The sequence below is a fragment of the Marmota monax genome, unplaced genomic scaffold, assembly GCF_021218885.2.
Source record: "Marmota monax isolate L192 unplaced genomic scaffold, Marmota_monax_Labrador192_F-V1.1 WCK01_AAM20220418_F8-fsc00009, whole genome shotgun sequence".
Classification (NCBI taxonomy): Eukaryota; Metazoa; Chordata; class Mammalia; order Rodentia; family Sciuridae; genus Marmota; species Marmota monax.
Genome location: NW_026694710.1, coordinates 27,813,376 through 27,835,808, shown reverse-complemented (window position 1 = coordinate 27,835,808; position 22,433 = coordinate 27,813,376). Strand labels below are relative to the sequence as shown.

General features: G+C 53.1%; 2 protein-coding genes across 3 annotated transcripts in view; both read right to left on the bottom strand.

The window, feature by feature from the left end:
* Positions 1-8,484, bottom strand: part of Poln (DNA polymerase nu) — a 202,889-nt gene extending 194,405 nt beyond the window's left edge. Inside the window, exons 1-3 of the mRNA XM_046423887.2 lie at positions 4,167-8,484; positions 1,917-3,570; positions 498-937 (exon numbers count right to left, since the gene is read on the bottom strand). Coding sequence (XP_046279843.2) covers positions 498-937; positions 1,917-2,825 — 1,349 coding nt within the window. The 5' untranslated portion in view covers positions 2,826-3,570; positions 4,167-8,484. The remainder of the gene's footprint in view (positions 1-497; positions 938-1,916; positions 3,571-4,166) is intronic.
* Positions 8,485-8,628: 144 nt separating this feature from the next.
* On the bottom strand, positions 8,629-22,398 carry Mxd4 (MAX dimerization protein 4). Of its 2 annotated transcripts, none has more exons than XM_046423880.2 (6): positions 22,240-22,398; positions 22,060-22,159; positions 18,832-18,861; positions 13,349-13,463; positions 12,188-12,396; positions 8,629-11,766 (listed from the first exon to the last, which is right to left on the bottom strand). In XM_046423880.2, exons 1-6 carry the CDS (start codon positions 22,301-22,303, stop codon positions 11,730-11,732), a joined length of 555 nt encoding a protein of 184 aa, XP_046279836.1. In that variant the 5' UTR covers positions 22,304-22,398; the 3' UTR covers positions 8,629-11,729. The 2 variants fall into 2 exon arrangements, with proteins under 2 accessions (XP_046279836.1, XP_046279835.1); XM_046423879.2 differs by having other exon boundaries at positions 12,188-12,350; positions 22,240-22,390.
* Positions 22,399-22,433: the final 35 nt, after the last annotated feature.

Genomic DNA, 22,433 nt, shown 5'->3' with positions numbered 1-22,433 from the left:
TTTGAAATACTACTGAATCCTCCAATTTCAGTATCCCAGTACTATCAACTGCTTAAATATACAGAAAATTCTCAATGATCCACCTGACCAGACACAGAAATAAAATCTTTTCCCCAACTCTACTGCCACCTTTTCCAAATGCTGTCAGTCCCCTGCCTAGCAATACCTATGATTCCAAGCTATATTTGAACTTCCTGCCCCAAATCCAAAATGAGGTATCTATAATGGTGCCTAAACAGGAGTCAAAACTTGTATCTTATTCATTCCTCCAATTCATCCAATTCAACTTTTTAGTTGCATTCAGATCTAACATGAATGGAAAGGGAGAAAAAAATAAATAAAACAGGGAAAAGAAGCCTGTAAAAAAAAGAAGAGAACAAAGGTCAAAAATAAAGTATAAACAATTTTTTAAACTTCTATAACTTTAGTTCAAACTCTCTCAAGACTTTCCCAAAAACAACAAAAAAATTACTTAGGAAGAAACCAAATGCACATACCTATGAGTAGAATAATCCTTGGTATCAATGGTATTCCTTGGATTTATCTGCTGAAAGACTGATGGATCTGTTAACATTTCTAATCGCTGGTAGAGCATCATGTTACTTTGACTAAGTTCTTGAACCAGGTTTTCAAGTTGACGATACGTGTCCCAATGTTTCCTTAATTCAAGTTCATATGATAACTGTACAAGTTCAAATGATGCCTTTTGTTTTATCAACTGGTTTAAAACTAACTCTTGTCTTGCTGTGTAATAATCTTGTTTAGCAATCTGCAGATCAAAATCTCCCTTTACAACTGGCATATTCAATAACTGGGCATTCTCTTTTACCACAGCAGGCAAAGTTTTATCTTTTATATGAGTGATTTGTTCTTCAAGTTTCAGAATCTCACTGTTCAAGCTAGAAATTTTAGCATCCAAATTTTCTTTGCCAATAGCCTACACACACACACACACACCAAAAAAAAAAAAAAAAAAGCAATTACATTTAAAACTGTAGGTTTAAACAAAATAGTTTTTAAAGATTATTTTCACTTTCTATTTGAGGTGATAATAAGCTCAATGAATAGAAACTAATTTCCTATTAGTATAAGCCAAAATTACAGCTTAAAAAGGAAAAACATGGACTGAGTAAGGCCAACATGAATTACTAAACTTTAATGCTATTATATATACACATACACATGCGCGCGTGTGTATACACACACACACACACTCTCACTCATGACTACCAAAATAAGATAAGATCTCATCGTGCTTGTTTTACTTAATCAAAAACATAATTACCACACTACTCACTGAATGCAAGTAGGTATTCTCAGCTAATTTTAGCACAGAACTCAATAATTTCTTTATTATGCCAAAGTTTGTCAGTTATAGTAACTCACCGTGTTAGTATTCAGATTCAGAAAAGTTACATTTTTACCCAACAATCTAGTGGTTACATTACTAAACAAGCTTCTCAAAACTACATATAGAAAGCTACAATATATCTATACATTCTCAACAAGGAAGCAGGAATTCAGTCCATAGAACCTGGAGCTCTGATTTCCTTACCATCATGCTCTGGTCAGAGCAAACAGGAGAATATCCAGAATTAAGACATTAATTAAGATATTTATTTCCCATCATAAAAAGGGAATTTGAGTTCAGTCTATATCTGAATTAAACAAATTTCAGATTCACAATGCAAAACATTTTTTTTAAACTAGGTAATGTGGTTGGGATTATAATGATTATTTCTTCCCTCCTTTAATATGAGCTCTAATTGTGCAAAACACTGACACATATCACAAATAAGCATTAAACAGAGAAAATTAAAAATTATGATTTCTTTATATGCCCTTTCTGAAGTATTTTAATAGTAATATTAAATCCTGTATTCCTAACAATTATGATATGAATCCAGTTAGTTTACCTTGCTGGTTAGGTTATGAAGATTCTCCTCTGTCCATTTTATGCTCGACTTCATGCTCGAATTACTTGCTTTCAAGTTAATCAACTGATGTTGAGCACAGATATATGCTAGCTGCAGCCTGGCCATCTCTAGTCGTCTCTCCTCAAGGATTTCTTGATTATCACAAATAGATGGAGTGTGTATATCTAATAGTTGAAAATTTTCTTCATTTGAACTTTCAACTACTTCATGTATACCCTGAAAGAACTGCTTTTTGGTATACAAGGTTAATGCTGCTGTGCTTTGCTCTTCTTGGCTTAGATATTTTTCCAAGGAAAACTGAGATAAAAACACCATTGGATTTGTTCCTTGACCTAAATTAGAATGTCTAAAGAACATCATCAATTTAGTAACTCCATCAGTAAGGGCCTGAAGTTCATTACTGAGCTTAGTATTCACAGAACTTAGAATTCTTTGACTTTGCTTCAGCTTTTTAGTGGATTCTTCTTTTTTAGCATTCAACCTCAGAGATTTGTGACTACTTACTGAAGCCATCAACTGGTATTTATTACGTCGCTGCATTTTTAAGTTTTTTAATCTCTGAAGAGTTTGAACCTCATCCTCTAATTTCTCTAGCTCTTTGTCATCCAGTTTAGGTGTCTTCAAATCAGAAGTTTTACAGGTTTTAAGAACTTCATCCAATGCTGACCCTTCTAGGATGGGTTTGCCTGATTTTTGAAGAATGCTAAAAGCTTCCAATTCTTTTTCAGACAATACATTATGTTCATTCACATTCCCACAAAACCATTTCAAAAATGATTCATCTTCAGCATTTTCAAATAGCCAGTCAAAATCTTCTCCATTAAGAATATCAGCTTTGGGATAACCAATTTTTTTTAATGTCTCCACAAACTCATTCCCAGAACTCATGGTTTAACTACCCTAGTTTTATGTATTTGATATGGGTTTATGGTGCTCTATTTATAAAAAAATAAATCCAAGTAGAAACAAAACCAATTTTTACAGAAGGGGGAAAATATTTTTAGAATCTACTGTGATTCTTCCTAGGGGGGAAGAAAATAAATATTAGACCCCAAATAAGGCAAATGATTTTTTAAAAAATACAGATAAACAGCATATGGTATCTGGAAGCCAGTAAGCCAAAAGGTAGTAGCAGCTACAAGGTTTGATGAAGATAAAGTAAAACAAAAACAATTAGGGTATTTCTTAGAAAACGAAACCAGTAATGAAAACTTAATTAATAATAAAATCTATTTTTCCCCCAAGATAAAATGGTTTTATATAGTGATTTTTTAATCCAAAATGAGTGTATACAAACAAATCCAGCCACCATGTGGCTAAGTAGACTCTATTCCATGCACTCTCTATGGAAGAAAATTTAAAGAAAAAAAAGGCAATCTCTGGGGAGGAATCAACTATTTACCTCAATGAGTGAATAAGCATTCACCAAGCTGGCAAGAATCAATTTCCAGGTCTGATCAACCTAGTTCAGAGAACACCAGGCTTCAGGTTTTAGAACCCCTCTCAACTTGAAAAGTACTAAGGTACCCAGCAGTCAAGTAAGAACACTTCAGACATTTGTTGTTTCCAACAGACGCATCGCTGAATGATCCACCACGACTTAGCCAAGGGAATGTCAGCAAGGTGGCAAGACCTGCGGATTAATGACCATGAAGTCTGAATACATTTGACTCTCTGCTCCCCAAATCTCTGGGGCTCCTTTTTTTGTCTGTTTGCTTTTGGTGCAATCCATTTATGACACTTGTGTAGGTTATAAAACACACATGAACAAAAATCACCCAACGGGCCTTAAAAAGAAGCTCCACAAACTCCACAGGAGCCACCCTCTCCGCCCGGCGCGCCCTGGACCCTCCGCCACACCTCACCCTCCCAATCCTCATCCCGCCCCAGCCCTGTCACCCCCCCAAGTCCTTCACCCCGCCCCACCGTCCCCAAGTCCCTCACCGGCACCGCTGACTCCAGGTCAGTTCCAGGTCCGTCCCCAGGTCCCTCATCCTGTCCCACTGTCCCCAGTCCGCTCACCGCGCTCCGCCGTCCCCAGGTCAGCCCCCAAGTTAACCCCCAGGTCCCTCACCACGCCCCGCCGTCCCCAGATCCCTCACCGCGCCCCGCAGCCCCAGCCCGGCTCCTAGGTCCAGGAACCGCTACTCGTGCGCGCGAACCAAGGGTCAGGGGGGCGCAGGCGCGTCTCGGGGTCGCGACTGCCCCAAAGCCTCGAGCCCGCCTTACCTCAGCGGCCGCCGGCGCCCACTAGGCTATGGCCTGCGCGCCTCGCGATGCCTCACGGGAGCGCCGGGAGGAGGAAGCCGGGAAGAGGGCGCGGAGCAGTCTGCGCAGATGTGGTGCCATAGTGGGCGGAGCCAGCGAGGCTTGGGGCGGAGCCGAGAGGGCCTCGCCCCGGACCCGGCGGCCCCTGTAAGGCAAGATGATTGGCTATGCTGCAGAAGGCCCGCCCCCACCCGTTCCGCCCCAGGGCCGCGTTGGGAGGCTCGCTGGGCCCTTAACTCCTTAGCCTCCGCCCGCGGCGCCCCCTGGCGAACCGTCCTCAGGTCCATTTTACCGGTTCTACGCTGCATACCCCGAATGCCGACCCTGTCACGTCACTTCTAGGGAACAGAAAGACTGGGCCCGACGGGCCCGCCGACTCAGCTTGTGGCTCCCCTGCGGCGTAATCCGGCAGGACGCCAGAAATGAGGCTCGCCAGAGGACCCAGGCCCCGGTCCAGCCCGAACCGCGCCTGGCACGTTTGAAGGGCCAGCGAGTATTGTCTGAAGACTCCTTTACGATGACGTAATTTTGAAAAACACTAAACTCCCAAGCCCTCACCTAACATCTAATCAAAAGCTGACTTCCCCCACAATCCCATATCAGAACATCCAAAATATAACCCACATAAGCACGGAGTTGGGTGTCAAGGATGCACGGAGCTCAACGAGGACAGAACGCTCTTTCCGAAGCGGATGCCAGAAACTACACAGGCGGTCAAAGAAAGAATGCTGAAATAAACTGCTTGCTAAATTTGATGTAAATCTGGTGGATGCCCTACAGTGACACGGGACCTTCCAGGGTTATCATTCGTATTGGCCAGAATGTATTTGTATGGGGCAGAATTTGTGTGCATCTTTACCGAAACTCATTTGCAAAGTTAACTTTGCAAAACTCTTCCCTAAGTTAACTTCTGCATTTGCAAGGTGTAGGCTTTGGTTGTTAGAAAATAGTCGGTACTATTGCAGCGACAAACGATTCTAAGGTGGCTTCTTAAACAATAGTCTAGTCCAATGTGTCTAGGTAGAAGTCATTCTGGATCATTTTTCTTAATGTTTTTAAGGAGTTAAAATATATATATGTTCCTGGACAGATGAATCCAACTCGAGTCAAGATACCTGCTGTTAATTCTTAACTTGTTTTACTTTTTAATCCTCTTTTAAAAGTTAATAAAGCCTAAAATGATCTAAAACAAACATACATTACAGGGGGTAAATTCATGGAATGCTGCCCAGTCTGTGAACAGGGAAACCAGGGGGCTGTTCCAGAAGGACCCCTGCCGCCTGTCTGGAGGTGGGTGCAGCAGAGAACTGGTTGAGTGGGTTTGGCCAGAGGAAATGCAGGCGGTACTGACAAGAAATTTTGCTGAGGAGGCAAAGACTGAGGGAGAGGGAGGGACAGGCAAATGACAAAGATGAGGGGGTGGGAAGAAGGGTGAGGGGAGGAGTTTTGGTTTTGTTTTGTTTTAAAATGGGAGGGACTTGGGGGATATTTATAGCATGTGAAGAGGAATGCAGAAGAGACTAAAGATGCAGAAAGACAGGGGCTGCTTACTGATCGCCAGGAGCAAGGGGATGCAATCCTAAACCCTGAGTGACTCCTGGGGGATTTCCTGGATCCAAAAACTCTCCACCTGATTTTGAGTTGCTGGACACAGTTATTTGTTTGAAGGGTGTTTGTGGGACTGTAAAAATTATAACAGCATCAGCCCTCAGAGTACAAAAAACAAATACAAGAGGGTTAACTATACAGACCTGGAAAGGTTTCCTAGGGTTGTATTTGAAATTTAAGAAAGCAAATATTTCCAAGGCAAGCTCTCTTTCTTCCAATCAAAATCAGTTGGGATTTGAATGGTGCCAAAAGTAGAGGGGACCCAGGAATTAATTCTCCCTGAGTAAGCCCAGGAGAATATAATGGACTAACCAGACCTAAATGCAGGGCTGTGAGGACTAGTGTTTTTGTTTATTTGCCTTTTCTCTTTCCTAGTGGAAACTTATTCTTTTTTCCTGTCAATATTAAAAACCATCTAAGGTTTGGGGCAATGTTTTTTTTTTTTTTTTTGATTGTTTTAAACTTTGCAAGTAATAATGCCGTGTTCACCATTGTTTTCAGCTATAGTTTTCAGTGGAGGTGGTGTGACTCTGTTCTCCAAGCAATGGGGAAGGAGCATTTTTTAAGCTGGGGAGTGACATTCTCAGACATACGTTAAAAGCTTTATTCTGCAGTAACAGAAGTGGCAAAAGATGGAGGGGCGAACTGGCACAAGGCAACAGGGGATTGTAGAAGAGCAGAGGGAGCTGGCAGACCCCTGGAGGCCTATAAAGCTTAGTCTGGAAGATTGCCATAATATGACATTTCTTCTTATTCTTCCTATTAAGAAGAAAGCGAAAGACCTTGTTTAGACCATGGGGGTTGGAGGAGGGTGAAGGAAGAATGAGTTTGTTTTTCATCATGTTGGCATTCATGTGATGAAGGTGAAAACTCAGGACTGCGTTCTGGTCAGCACCACCAGGAAGGAGGCCACCACAGTGGCTGGTGGAGGGGCCTTGGAGCCAGGAGTGGGGCCAAGAGGGCTGGTGTATCAGAGGAGACTGGGGCAGGCTAAGGGGGCTGAAGGCAGCGAGGAAAGGAGCTGAGAGCCACTGCAGCTCCCCAGGTGAGCCACATAACCCATTTCCATGCTGGAGAGATCCCTGTGAGGCCAGTGTGTCCTGTGCTGCCTGGCCAAAGGGACTGGCAAAGGGGGAAGGAGCAATTAGCCCAGATCAGACCAACACCTAATTTATATACCACAGTCCCAGAAAAAATGTGTTGGGAAGAGACACAGAGGGCTCAGGGGCCACTCCACAGAGCAGACCTGGCCCGAGCTGTCATGGAGACAGAGAGGGCAAGGGGCAGGACAAGGGGCTGGGTCGAGGTGAAAGACAGGACAGAGCAGGTGTGTGGGTTCAATCCCAGGGGAGGAATCCCAGAGGAGGACTGTAGGAAGGTGAGCTGCAGGGCCAGCTTGGGGTCACTCTGACAGCCAAGAAGAGAAGAGGAGAGGGTGGGGATGCAAGCAGGTGTCTCACAGGTGCTGGTATAATCCAAGCGATATGAAGGAGGTATATAGAGACGAATGTATGTGGTGGAGGGATCTGGAGGGCTGGGAGCGGCAGGGCAGGCCGCGAAGCTCTGGCTGGTTGAACTGCAGAAGGGGTGCTTTCCCTGAGCCTCTGCTTCCCACCTGTGACTTATACTCAGCATGACACCAGGTGCTATTATATAGAGTGCTTCGCACAGTCCTGGCACTCTTTACCCCCAGCAGGAACTGGTAGTGAAGATTCTAATACATAATAATATTTGGAATTCAAATGTCTACATTTACATCAACACCCAAACCCCTCCAGTTCTTGAGGCCCCAGTTGCGTTCCCAGCAGGAATTCCCTTCTTTTCTAGGAGTGCCCTCACTAACTGCCTCTGGGGCCCCCTGGAGGGAGGCTCAAGAGGACTCAAGAATCCAGAGTTCACTGCTACCTGCTGGGGAAGGGGCCAGGACTCAGACTCACCAGAGGACCCCTCAGCTTCTCTCACAGGGCCACCCCAAAATCCGCCAGTAGGTCTCATTAGCCCATCTCCAGTGGGCCCTGCCATAGATCCAGTGTTGACCCCAAGCTTTCAGGAGGTCCCTGTCTGGCCTCCTGGCTGCACATCTTTCCCCCACTGTCCTTGCAAGGCAGGAGAGCAGGTGCACTCTTCTCTCAGGGTAGCTGGGCTTTCAGAGGATCAGGGATCTCGTCTCCTGGGGGGCTCCCTCCAACAGGTGAGAGGCTCCCGGTAGGGCAGTAAGCAGTCAGGGTCACTGTGGCCGGTCCTCCCCACTGCACAGGGTTTCACAGCCTTACAGGTGCTCCCTCGAAGGCACAGCAGGAGCCTGGCTCCCCATGCTTACCACCAGCACCAGAGGACAGCTGTCTACACCCCACCTCCAAATGGTAGGTCCTGAGAGCAGGCAGCAGAGGACATGCCTAGGTCATTCTGGGGACACTGGGGGCAGGACAAGGGTAGGGTTCTCAGGCACAGTCCTGCACAGCTTTTGTGCAAAGAAGACAACTGGCAGGCACAGAGACCCCTAAGGGGTGAGCTGTCCTGGCTCCTGGCAGTGCCCCAGTCCCAGGGCTAGGGCAAAGCCTGAAAGTCAACACAAGCACCTGTTGGCCTACAGGTGAGCACATGCTGGTGGGGGTCAACCCCACCTTTCATTCAACTCCAGGTCTAACAGTGGGGTCCGTCAGGCTTCCCAGACAGCAGAGGCTAAGGACAGGACAGCAAGGGCTGATCCCCAAGGGCCTGGATGACGAAGGTGCCCTCAAGCTCAGGCCTCCTAGTTGAAGGCTGAGGGGAAGAGAGCAAAACAGGGCAATGGAAAGAACTGGAAGCCAGAGGGTGAGGTATAAAAATCTGTATTTATATTACAATGACAGAATGACACAGCACAGCCCCACCTGGAGGACAGGTGGGTGGGGCCCCTTTCACTCTCCAGCTGAACCAGCACCAGGCCCCCTAAATGGCCCCAGACTCTGGCACGGAACCTGCCCTAGTGCCCTGGATGGGGCCAAGGCTACTGACCCTCTTTGCAGGCAGTATGGGGTGGGTAGGTCCCAGGGTCTCTCTGACCCAGAGAGAGACTGGATGGTGGGGCAGACAGGAGAGCAAAGGGTGGAGCCCTCAGGTCATAGCTTGGTGCATGGTCCATCACCCAGGAACACAAGCTCAAAGACCTTGCCATCACCACCAGGATGAGTTGAAGAAACAGCCTCTCCTCCCAGGCCAGCTAGGCCTGAAGCAGGACGGAAGGGCATGGTATGAGTGGGATGCCTCCTAGGGAGATGGGGACCCAAGCCTGAGCCAAAGGTTCTAGACTCTCAGCCACGGAGCATGAGGCCCACATGGATGTGGGTGTAGGTGGGCAAAGATGGAGGATGGAGGATGTGGACTGTGGCTGTTGTCCCAATTTCCTTCTGCAGACACTACAGTGGTCCTGATGGTCCATGTGGCCACCAGTAACATCCAGTCTGGGCAAATGGCAGGGAGCAGGGAAGGGAGGAATGGATATGGAACTCTTAGCACCAGCCCCCACCCCTGTGGACCACCCCTCACACCCTGCTGGTGGCAGGGAGGAGCAGATGGAGAGCACCCCTAGGTGGCTGATGAGCCCAACTTCCAAGTCCACATGGGACTGGGCACAGGCTGAGCTGCCAAGAAGGCCAGCCAAGGGGCCACTCTGGTCACCTGAGCTGGATTCTGCTAGGCAGAGGGGGGGAGCAGAACCCCAGGTGTTGGAGATGGAGCAGAGTTGATAGTTTAAGAATTCAGGGAACATCAGGAGACTTTGGAGTTCTGGATCCCGAACCAGGCCCTGAAACATGGATTCCTGCTCTGCTCTGAGGGTAGAGGAGCTAGAAAGCTCAGTGGATACGCCTGACAGACAGGAGAAGCCCCAGTGGGCTGAAGACACAGTCAGAACACCCAGGAAGACATCTGGACAGCCCCCATCCCTGCTCCCCAGGATCCCCACCCACAGGCCTGTTCTCTGGCGCCATCCTGAGCCCCTGTAGGGGAGGTTCCGTGCCACAGGTATTTCCCTGGACTCTGAGGGTGTTCACTGACACGATAGAAGAGAAATCGAATTTCCTCTCATGATTTGGAAACTGGTTATAAATGCACCAGAGGTGGTGGCAGGTGCTGCTATAGGCCAGCCCCACAGCCACCACCCAAGTATTGCTGTGTGATCCCCTGGGGGACAAGGACTTCAGGACCGAAAGCCAGCAGAAGCCCCCTAGCCAGGCCCCCACCTCCAGAGCAAACACTTCATCAGCTGCCAACCTGGCACCTGGAGCCCTCACCCCAGGCCCAGAAGCAGGCAGGTTGAGGCAGGTTGCAGATTCATAACATAGTGGGCCCCAGCCAACCAGGAAGGTAACGCTGGGAGCCTGGTCACAGCCCTCTTGCAGGGGAGGAAAAGTGGCCATGCTGCCTACACAGCACAGGCACCTCACTCCAAGGAAACCTTGGCCTCTGGGAGGAGCTGTCCATGGGGAGGGGGCAAGGAGGCACCTGCTTGGCAGACTTGAGGCATCCTTTGAGTCACAGGGAACATGCTGCTGGTGGTGGGCAAGTCAAGATGGGACACAAGGCACACAATGACAACGTGACAGAGGATGGGTCCCTGAGACACGGGTCACTCCCACCCCTCAGCATACAAGGACGCAACAATGGCTAGGAAAATAGAATACAAAAATCTTGTACAGGAAATAGAGGCGGCACACACGTCCCTTGGTGAGGGTTTTCAGAGCTTCTTTTTTTCTCTTTTTAAAAATGTTTCTCTGCTTTGCCTTTGGGGAAAGCCTCTGCCAGCTGAGGCTGCGATGGGCAGAACTTCTAAGCTCCCCTTGAAGGGAGCTCCTGTCACGCCGTGGCCTTGCTGTTTTTGTTTTGTTTGACTTTTCATAAGAAAGGAAGATGAGAAAGCCCAGAGGACTTGGTTCAGCTTGCCGCCACAGCTCATCCCAGCCCTGCACAAGGAGAAGCTCTGCTTCCCATGCAGAGCAGGCAGAGCCACCTGGGCTGGCACAGGTGGGCTGATACAGGTGAGCTGGCGGTGGCCACACAGAGACAAAGTCAGGCACAGGCCAGGGACCAGCATTTGCCTAGGTGGCCCCCAAAGGCCAGCCTTCCTCCAGTGCACGCATGTGTGCGTGTGGGCTAGTGTATGTGTGCATTGGAAGGTCTCGACAGAGCAGACACTGCCCAGCTTGATGTGGACTGGCTCAGCCTGCCACCACAAGTCCATCCCTGGCTCCTGACGCCCATGGATGGGAAGGCCCCTCTCCGCCTACCTACCCAGGGTGCTCACCCAGTCCCGCCCTTCACGCTTTCTCTGTCCAAGCCTCAGGAGCCTGTATGGACCAACAGACAAGTGGACAGACAGACAGTTGCACCTTCCTTCCTTCCTCAGTCCACTCCTCTCTCCTGGGGTCCGGTGCTGGGGTCTGAGCTCCCTGAAGTGGTCATTAAGCCCCTTACACGGTGCCCGCCGAGGTTTGCAGCAATGACATTTAATACTTCTGGAATGATTAGGAATCTGAGAGCAGACCGTGGGTGGCAACACTGGGCTCCAGGTCATGGGAGCCGGGCCCTGCCTCCCTGCAAGGGGCCCTGACCAGTGGGGAAGGGAGGGTGGGCGGGCGGCTCAGGCCCTGACCAGCAGGCAGCAGGCAGAGGCGGGCAGCCCAGGCAGCAGCTGGAGCTTCCAGAATGGCACAGCAGTGGCCCAGGGAGAGGCTGCATCGGTCAAGGGAGAACTGAGGCTGACACGCTGACCAGGCAGGCGGGCGGCAGGGGCCAAGCAGCAGAGTGTGCGGGGCCTATGAGAGGCTGGGGCGGCCAGGCCGTCGGCAGGGGCGCCCATAGCCACCGTCACTGCAGCCACCGCTCTGCAGGCTGTAGTGGTCATCGGCGTCACTGCTGCTGCCAACACTGTCCAGCTCACCAGGGCCAAACTCCATGCCCTCTATGTCCACCTCTGGGGAGAACAGAGAGGGCTGGGTCAGGCACTCCAAGAAGACTAGCATGAGGAACCAAGTAAGGGCCCATCTCTCCCTGTACAGAAGGGGAGGCTCTGGGGGTGGGTGCAGAGGAAGGAGCGGAGGGGGATCTGTCTGGGCCCTGAGGGATGACTCCAGGCTGCAGCTCCTGTTAAGAACCCAGCCAGGCTCTGGCCCTTAAATGGCCAGGGCACTGGCCTCTGGCTTCACCCTCTCCTCCTGTGCCTCCTGCACACCAAGGTGAGGCAGGAAAATACTGCTGTAAAAGCGGGTGCAGATGGTGTGGGGCCTTGTCCTTACTGGGCATCACCCCACTCCACCCCCGCCCCAGGCTCCTTTTCACCAGAAGCTGAAGAACGCCTGTGCCCAGAGGCCTGGGTCAGGCTGTCCCGGGCCCACCTTGCTCTGAGTCGTCTGTGGAGACGGCGGAGCCAGTGCTGTCCGTGCGCACACGCTCCATGCTCTGCACAGACAGCTGCTCCAGGCGCCGCTTCAGGAAGCGGTGCTCCCGCTGCAGCTGCTCCTTGATGCTCAGCGCCCTGCGGTCCTGCTCCTCCAGTTTCTGAGGGGTGGGGCACTGTGAGCCTGTGGCCAGGAGGGGGCATCCCCTCGTGGGTGCAGAGGCACAGAGGTCTGGATAGGTCAGATTCTCACCCCAACAGGGCCCAACCAGGCTGGGGCTACAAGGTGCCCAGCCCACTGGCCCCCATGGCCTGATGCACCCCTTCTCACCTCAGCCAGGTGGCCACGCACACGCCAGCCTGGCTCTGGGCTCTCCACCTGCAGTCCAACTCCAGAATGCCAACAGCCACCAGCCAGCTGTGACAGCACCACCCAGCCTCCTCCTGGAGGACAGCCCCGCCCGCCCCTAGGCTTTGGCACAGACCACACCTGCACCCATAGCATCAGTGCCCAACCTCTCAACCTTCCTTGGACCTAGACACTGCCTGCTCTGAGGGCCCCCCCCCCGCCAAATCCCTGCTGCGCCCCCTCAAAGCTCCTGCCAGCCCTACCTGGGGTACCTATGCCTGTGAAGCAGAAGCCCTTCAAAGGGACAGAAATAAGCTATGGTTGGCCCAGGCGTTCTAAGATCCCCAAAGCAGCAGGTCTCAATCTAAAAGCCTTGTTGGGCTACTCCAAGTAATGTCTCCTGAGAGCAAATCCCACCTTCTCCTGACACCCAAGGGGTTTAGAAGTAGCCCTCTCTAGGAAGACATGAAAGAATCCCTGCCCCTCCTGGCCCCACATCTCCTTCCAGGTGCTGCCCCTTCACAGAGGCCTCCGAGCCCAACTCTACCCCAGCCAGCCACTACACTGTCTCCCTCCCAATCACCAACAACAAAACCCAACAGAAGCCATGTGACTTCCTCTACCCCAGAAGCTTCTGTCTGTCTTCCCTCAAACAAACAAAAACCCAAGCCGCTGATGTGTACCTGCTGGACAGTGCCCCCCCACCTCCAGGACCTCTGGTCAAAGGGCTGCCCAGGACACACAGGGATGGGCTAGGGGTAGCAGGGGTAGCCAGGCAGCCAGAGAGGGTGGAGGGCATGGGCTGCTCACCTTGATGTGCATCTTGGCACGCTTCAAGAGGCTCAGCGTGGTGTGACGCGTGCTGTCAGGGCCCAGGGGCACCAGCTGCTTGAGCTGCTCCAAGTAGAGCCTGAGCTTAGCTCGTCTGAAAGAGCCAGAGACAGAACCATCAGGCCAGGTGGCAAAGCCCAGGGGGCAGAGGGAATGGGGGAGGGAATGTGGGGGTACAGCTGGGCTCCCTGGGACCCCTGTGAAGGGACAGCAGGTAGGAGAGATCCGGGTGAGGGTGGGTGGTGACCAGCTGGGTCCCTGCACAGTACCCCACCCTGCTGCAGATCTGGCTGCCATCTCCCCCCAGAAGCAGCCAGGCACATGGGGCCATCTGCACATGGATGTTCACATGGCCCTGCACGTGGCTAAGAGCCCTATTCTGCACTCAGAGATCCAGGGGACTCAGACAACATTCACATCCCCACCTCAGCAGCACAATATGCTCTCCGATCATTCTGTCCTCACAGGAACATGAGCCACGTCAAGGGAGGGCCGAGGAGGAGCCCCCTGCCCAGATTTGTATTCCCTTTGGACCCCTCCTTATTCCAGTCTGTCCCCACACTCACACGAGTGGACCATTCTCAGGCACTGGTTCTTATGTTCATATGCACCAATTCCCTGCAGAATCGCTGCCTTTCCTGGCTGGTCAGGAGCCTGCTGGTCTGGGAGGGGCCTTCTCTCTGACACCACCATGATGGCCCAGGACCTCAGTGACGTCTGCATGCAACCACCCAAGTGGAACTGGTGGTTTTAGCTGAGAGATGCTCAGTAACAGATCTGCTTTGCCCTTGCTGTGGTTGAGGCTGCTTCCAAATCCAGTATGCTTTGCTTAGGATCATTCTCAGGAGTGGAGCTGCCAGGTCAAGGTGTAGACAACCTGAAGCCCACCTGTGGCGGCCAACACCCTCTCCTCTCTGAACTATGCCAGTGGTCCCCATTGTCTCATGTCTGCTCCCTAGTAGCAGAGCCCTAACAAATGCATTCTCCTTCAGTCCTAGAGAGACCCTGGAGGACAGCGGATCTCCTTGGACAGAGGAGGAACCCAAGGCCCAGAGGAGGAGGGGCTGCCAGGTATAGGGAAAGGCTACAGAGAAGAGACAACATCTCCCTATGCTGCAGGAGATGGGTTGCTGTCTGAGGCCACTAAGCCTGTCACCCATATAGCACTCTGCATTGACAAATGATGTCACCTGATGCCCCAGCCATCCTCCGGGGCCTAGAGGTTATTCTGGGTGAAGAACCTCCAGGAATAACTTCCAGGATACAGGTCTGTGACTGCACGTGGTGAGGAGGTGGAAGGGTGAACAGGGCGAGCAGGCCCTAGACTGCCTCAAGGCTGGAGATTCCTCTAGCCACAGCACAGGGAAGAGGGCACACAGGTGGGCTTCGGGATCCAGACTTCTGCTGCACTGGGCCTGGAGTGCCCAGAACCTCAGCCTCCCCACCTGTCCTGGGGCAAGTGCCCCTCTCCAAAAACTGAAGGGGAAGGAGGCCTGGAGCTGGATGATGAGCAGAGCCTCTGCTCGGGGGATGGGTCTCCTCCCAAGGCAGGTTCCCACTGTCCTGCAGCCACCAATGGGACTGTTCACAAGTGGGGACACTGCCAGGGATCCTCTTCCCAATCTATCTGTCATATGCCACCACTTAACTATATTAGCAGTATGTCACCTTTATGGAAAAATTAGAAAATTACCAAAAAAAAAAAGTATCCCCCAATTCCACCACCCAGAGACAATCACATTGTGATTCTAGTGTAGCTACACTTTCATATCATGAATGTTCAGTAAAAAACATTAGGGTACAGAACCACATATGTGACAAGTGACCCAATTTTGTTTAAAAAATAAAACAGAAAACGCACACAAGAGACTCAACCAAACACAATGAAGCACAGGAAGCGAGCGTCTCCAGGGATGCGGCTGGCAATGTTTATTTCTTTAGCTTTGTGCTTTTCTATATTTTCCAGGTTTTCTATGCTAAAAAAATCCCACGTATCACTATTACAATCAGAGAAAGACACATTTGTACAAGAAAGAAAAAACACAGCTAAAAGACAAATAACAGTAGAAAAATGTTTGCAATACATATAAAGACAAACGGTCAGTATTCGTGGTATTCCGAGCTCATACACATCAAAAATAAGGAGGAACACTTCAATGTGACAACAGGCAAAGGACACAAACAGGCAATTTGCAGAGTATGAAGGGAAAATCTGACATAAAAACTGGTTTTATCTCACAGTGATTAAGGAAAACTCAGATGAGCAGACATTCACGTCCCCTTTACAATAGCTGATGTGCAAAGGGTGGCTGGCACTTGCCTGACCAGCCGTGGGGACCTGTCAGTTTGCTGTGGGAGAAGGGCCATAGCATAATTATCAAAGTCACTACTGATCCATGTTTCTGTTCCTAGGATTTCTGTCCTACAAAACCTTCCCCCCAAAAGGGCCACACTCAGCCTCGGCTTTGTGTAGAAAACCCTGGAAGCTGAGAACCCTGGAAGCTTGGCTGCAGGTCCTGCAAAGGCTTCAGGACAGGGAGGGTGCATGGACACACGTAGGAAGCACTTATGTGGTATTAGGTGAGAAATCCAACCGGAATAGTGGACAGCAAGGTCCGCTTCTCATCCCAGGGCCTCCAAGTGCCTGGGATGCCATCTCTGGGGGTAGGGTACAGGAGTATATGAAGAGACTCGAGAAACAAAGCAAGGCCACCTGACCACACATGTGCAGTGTTTAAAACTGCAGCATGTCCACCCAAACCCAGGAAGCACACAGCCAGGGTTGCCCTGGCTCCCTGCCCTGGACAGTGACTGCGATGGGCTGCCTGGGGCCAGGATCTGGAATTAGCTCTGCCAATGGCCAGTGGTGGGGTGCTGGAAAGGTCCCTACCCTTCTGAGCCCCTGGCCCCACAGCTGGGGCTACACTAGGTTCTTACCAAACTCTCCTCCCTGAAGTCACTGCAGTACCCCAGGCCTTCTGCCAGCAGCTGTCACCAAGCATTCCAAGCAGCTTTTAAGACCTAGCACTTCTAAAGGAGCCCAGCATAGATCTAGGAGGTAGCCTGCCCGTGGGACTCCTGCTCTGACATCAATAGCATCCCCACCTCCACCACAGTGTAGCCCACCACATGGTCCCGCCCAGCCTCTCACTGAAAATCCCTACTCCTCAGAGCTCTTGGAGGGTTTGGCTTCAGGCCAGGGTCCCCCAGACCTGAGAAGAGAGTGCTGGCTAGCTGACAGAGTCACACTCTGAACCAGGCAGGGACAGGCTGCTGGAGAGGAGGCAGCCAGGAAGTCCAAGAGACAGGAGGACAGGGACACGGGGAACCATCACCCTCCCTCCTCCTGTTTACCTGCATCTTCTAGCTATTCTAACAAACACACTCCCCATGTGGTTCCACAAAGCTGCATCAGGAGCATGGGGGCAGCCCACAGGGCAGGCCATGGGCTCCAGGGCAGGCCCTGCCAGGGAAAGTCTAGCCTGGACAACCATCTCTACGCTTGAAGTGGAGCAGGGGCCAAATGAGCAGTGAGGTCTGGCCTTTAGGGTGTGCACTGCCACTCCAGGGGGTACTAAGGATAAGGAAAGTCAGCCAGGGCTTCCTCCCATATACCCACTAAGGCCAAAGGCTGGAGCTAGGCCCGTGAGGATTACCAGACCCCTGGGGTCAGTTAGCCTTGGCAGACCTTCCAGAACTGCTTACATACAAGGGTGCTTAGGGCAGGCCTAGGGTTGACTGGGCTCAGCTCAAGCACCACGAGGGGGAAGCCCCACAGGCCTAACCCAGACCCCCAAGAGGGACACCTCCAAGAAAGAGTGTCCAGGGCCTCCGTCCCTGAAGCCAGCCAAGCAGAGGAGCCTGATGCTTGCTTGCTTGCTTGCTTGCTTGCTTCCTTCCTTCCTCTGGAGAGCACACAGCCTTTCCTTCAGCCAACAGCCAGGAGCACTGAGCATCCAGCACCAGCACAAGGCTAGCCATGGGCACAGCCAAGGCCAAAGTTTCTTCAGGGCTCCCAGCTCCAGCTTGTAGGCTGTTCAGGATGTCCACACCTGTGCCTTGGCCAGCCAGAAACAGAAACCCCTCACTGGGTTGTGGGAGCATAGAGAGATTCCTAGGCTGCCCACCTACCCCTCTATCTCAAAAGGTTCCTTGAGCTCCATTAAGCATGAGCTCTAGGAGGAGCTGGCAGAGACCAAGAGGCAGCTGCAGGGCTCTGAGGCATTGCTTGCTCTCCACCACAGGCTTCCCTGCCTTGCCACCTGCCCTCCTTCAATGGTACCTCCTGAAAGCTGCTCTTCCAAATGCCACCTCCAGGAAGCTCTTCCCAGAGTATCCCCACTGTGGCCTACCCCATCCCAGATTGTGGGTCCGGGTCAAGCCTGGTTGGGTCTCCTAGGGCCTGGAAGCAGCCCTAGGCTGGCTCCACATCAGCACCCCCCACGGAACCCCCCAAACAGAGATGACCAGTGCAGGAAGTACATCTCCTCAGGGAACAGGGTGTTCTGCCCCTGCCCAGCAGCCCGCCCCAGCCAGAGGCCTAACTCCCAGGGCAGCGGAAGTTGGCGGTGCTGAGGGCGCAGACATGGGGGAGGGAGAGGCGGGGACCTGGCTGAACTTCAGACCTTCCCAGTACATCCAGGAGGGCTCAATTCGGATGCAGACCCACCCACTTACCAGGAAGGGAACAAAGAATAGACCCATTTCACAGATGAGAGCAAAGATAATGAGAGAGGTATCCCCCAGTGTCTCTCAGGGGCTCTCCCCCATGGTGGCATGGGGGCTTCTGTCTTTGAGACTTCCTGGCCCAACATGCCTCTGCACTCACCCAGAGTTCCCTCAGCAGCTGAAAAGGCCCCTGGCTCACACCTGCCCCAACTAACAGAGGGGCGTCTGCAGCTAGAGCTGCTTCAGGTGGGATACCTGTGCTAGGGCCCTAACTGGGGCTAGAGTGCAGGGAGGTGGCCCAGGCCAGCTGCACTTGTGCTGCCCCTACGACAAGACTCCAGCACAGGCCCAAGAAGGCACTGAGGCAAAAGGCATGGAACTGGGGGATAAGGGGTCAGATCATGGTGGTGGGACCCACTATTGAGGTCATGACACCAAGGCTGAAGTGTTGTTCCCAGAGGGGCTCAGAAGCATACCCATTTGCCTCCTCCAGGGAGCCATCCCTGATTGACACCAGCACAGGGCCTTTTCCAAGTCCCTGGTCCCCACCTGGCCCTGGACCCAGGCTGAACACTCCAAAGCTGGGCCCCCACCCCTGCCTGCCAGCCTGAGAGTGCCTGAGAACAAACCTTGGCCCCCTCCTTCAAGACTGACCCTTTCTATACTGAGGGCACAGCCTGGCAGCACTGGCAGCCCTCCCAGGACTGTGAGGTCAGCTGCAGCATCGCCTCAGCAGAAGGGACAGGCCTATCAGGAGGCTTGAATAGAAACTGGTGAGGGCAAGTGTCACTTACCTGTGCTTTTCTAGTTCGTTGTGTGAAGACCTGTTTAGAGAAACAGAAAGACAGGGCTCACTCTGAGGCCTGACCACCAGAGCAAAACAACAATGGCGCTTCTGGGGGAGGGGCTTGAGCCCACAGAGAGTAACAGGGCAGATCTGGGCCCCAGGAGGCCCACAGATGGTAAGGGCTGGGGTAAATGCAACAGCTGCCATCCAAGTGCTAAGGAAACCTCACACTGAGCTGCAAGGATGGGGTGAGGGCATGGGGGTGGGGGCACACAAAGGAAGCAAAGAGGTGTGCACAGATTGGGGGGACCCAGAGCCACCAGGCTCACCTATGAGGCTTGGTGGGATCGTGGTTGGCAGAAGGATGCAGAACCTCTTCCAGATGTGTAGAGGCCCAGGCAGCACAGCTACTGTACTTAACCATCTGCCTTTTTCTGTTCCCCGTACCCCAAGACCAGGTGTGTCTTTGCAACCAACAAGGACCACAAAGAGGGCTAATATGCTGAGCATGGAGCACAGAAGTCAGGTCCTCAGGAGATGAGGTGGCCATGTACCATGGCTACCATGTCAGGCTCACACATACCACCACACAGATGAGAATACCCAAGACAAGTAGTCCTAGCCAGGTCAGGCCACGGAGGGGGTGTCTGAGGCTTTGATGCTTCCTGGGTCACTGCATGCAGGGAACACCAAGGCTGGTGTATCTCCCACTTCCTTCACAGGCCATGTTCTGGCAGAACTAGCTTCTCTGGGCCCAAGCTTAGCCTCCCTGGGAACAGCAGCCCTGACAGCTGCTTGAGCCTCACCTATCCTGCCCACTCAGATGGTGCAGAGTCCTGAGCATCACAGGTGCCACTCAGGAAATTTACCCATCAACTTTCAGTCACCCTCCCAGTCCAGGAGGGACCCACAGGCCAGCCAGGGCTCCCAGGCTTCCCACGCAGCTGCACATGTGAACAGAGCGCTCAGGCCATGCAGGTGTATACCTAGACTAAGCCTTGACACACCTGGGGGCTTCTTTGGACACTGCCTGCCTATTTCCACTCCCCTGCTCCAGGAACATGGATCTGGCATCTCCCATCCTTACCCCTTAGGCTACAGTGCCTGTCCACCCTGCCTTCCTCCACCACCTGCTGCAGCCACCTGGGCACTAGGCCTGCCCTCTTCTCATGGTGCTTGCCAGCTCCTGGGCCTCACTGTTCAACTTCCAGGGTCCTCAAGAACCTGCTACTCACATGGGCTGGGTGAGAACCCTCTGCGAGGGCTAGCTGAAGCCAGAGGGGGTATCACTAACCCCTTCACTGGCCTACCAGGGGCTGTCCCTCAGCCCAAACCTCAGCCTGGCCATGTGGTTTGTAGGTATGCTGGCTCATGAGGGAGGCTGAGGTCAGAAGGTGTCCTTCAGTGTAGCGAGGCCCACCACCCACCTGCTCAATTAAAGGATGACCCCACCCTGGAGGCAGAGGGGCACTTCTCAGTAGCCTGGGGGTAGAAAAGGGCTGAGGCCCTCCTGTGTCCAGAGACCCTTGCAGAGGAGGCCTGTCACACAGGTCTTAGCAGCACCTTCCCTGGGGAGAGGTGGCACTAACCCTGGCTAGAGTTGTGCCAAGTGCTTTCCTGGCACCACCCGCACCTTGTGAGGCATGCATTCTTCTGCTCACCTCACAGAGCCCAACCTGACAAGCTGGCTCCAGTGTCTTCCCGGTGAGCCACTGCCTGAGCCTACAGCCGTGACACCCGTTTCTCACTCAGGTCTGTTGTGTCTTGTTCCTGTCCCTCACCTTGGCAGACATAAAGCCTTACATCAGACCCCAGCTTCTCATCTAGTGTGGCTAAGAACACCCTCAAGAATGGTGACCTCTAAAGGGGCCATGTCTGTCACCCCTGGCTGCCTCTGGCCCTGGGGGAGTTGGGCTCTGCTCAAAGGGGTTGCAGAAGAGGTGCACCCAGGCCAGGGAGACCCTCTCAATCCCTTGCCTGGGTCCTCATCCCAGCAGAAAGTGGACCCCACCCAGGAACAGGAGTCACAAAGGTGGGTAAAGGGGCCCCAGACAAGTAACCAAATGGTTCTATGCACCAGTTTCCTCAGCTGTAAAATGGAGATAAAAATAACATTGCCTTCATGAGGCTGTGTGTGGAGGAAGCATTCAGTGAGCCTCAGCTAGGATTCTGGGGGTCAGCTTTGGGCATTCCACACTGTGGGAGCTGGAGGTCTCTTCCCAGAGTCTGGACAGCCAGAAGCAGAAGCCTGACTAGCTTACTGTCCAGGTCAGAGGCAGTGGTGCCCCTAACACATTCAAGTCCTTCTGCAAACTGTCTTCAGCAGGGGACTAGATGCTGAGTCTCAGGCAGCTGAGACTCAAACCAATTCCTTGCCAGGCCCAGGACACCACAGAGATGGGCCTGCATGCCAGCCTGTTTCCTAAGAACAGGCAGGCCACAGGAATGAGCTGCACTCTCTGCCAAGAGGCCCAGAAGCCCCCGGCCAGTGCAGTTCCTGGCCTAGTGACACAGGAGTAGGTAGGCCAAGGTAGATCCCTGGACACTGCCAGGTGTGCCAGGCCCCCCACAGTAGCTAGGTGCCGGTACCCTGGGGTGCCCTAGCCCAGGGTATCGGCTCCCCATATGCATGCACTCCAATTTCAGGGTTTCTGCAGTCTGAGTACAAGGCCAAGGGCTGGAGGAAGTAACTGATCCTAAGGAGCCTGCTCCCTCCTCCTACCTCTCCCAAAGGCCTCCTGTCCCAAAGAAGGGGATCCCTGAACTTGTGTCTAGAGTTTCAGTGTCAGGAGACTGGGTAGGACTGGTGGACACCTGGGAGGGGCCTTTGTCCAGGCTCCTGGGGATAGGGTATTGAGCCAAGAAGTAGGGCCCAGCTCTGAGATGGGATAAGGAGGCGGTCCCTCCGCGCGCAGAACGCAGGGCCCAGCCGCTGAGCCTCAGTGTCCCGGGCCCCAGAGGCACCGGTGGGAGCCCGTTGACAACTTCTCTCCAGCCAGGAAAAGTCCAGAGAGCCTGGGGCGGGCGCGGGGCGGGCGGCAGGCGTGTACGCGTGGCACTGTTTACGCGCGACGGGAGGCGCGGCCGCGGGAAGATGGCGACGCGCAGGCGGGGCGGGCGGGGCCGACGCGCCTCCTCCAGGCCGGCCGCCGGGGCGCGGGGAGTCGCGCGGCGGACGCGAGGCGGCCGGGGGACACCGGGCGGGGCCGGCCGGGGAGGCGCGCGGGGGCGGTACCTGTTGTTCGGGGCCTTGCGCACCAGGCCGGCCGCCTTTGTTTTCTTCCTTGCGAAGTCGCCGTCGAAGGGCAGCACCGAGGCGTAGCCGTGCTCGGCCTCTGCGGACAGACGGCGCGGTCAGCGGTCCCCCGCCCAGCCCGCCGCCCGCCCACCCGGCGCACAAAGGGGCGCGGGCTACCTCGGTCCCTGCGCTCCAGGTACTCGGCCGCCTCCAGCAGCAGCAGCAGGGAGTTGAGCTCCATCCTGCCGCCCGCGCCCCTCTCGGGACGGCGGCGGCCGCTGCCCGGCGCGCTCCGGCCGGCTCCGCTCGCCGCCCGCCCAGCGCGCCCCGCGGCACACTTGTCCGACTCGCGGACTCCTGAGCTCGGCCGC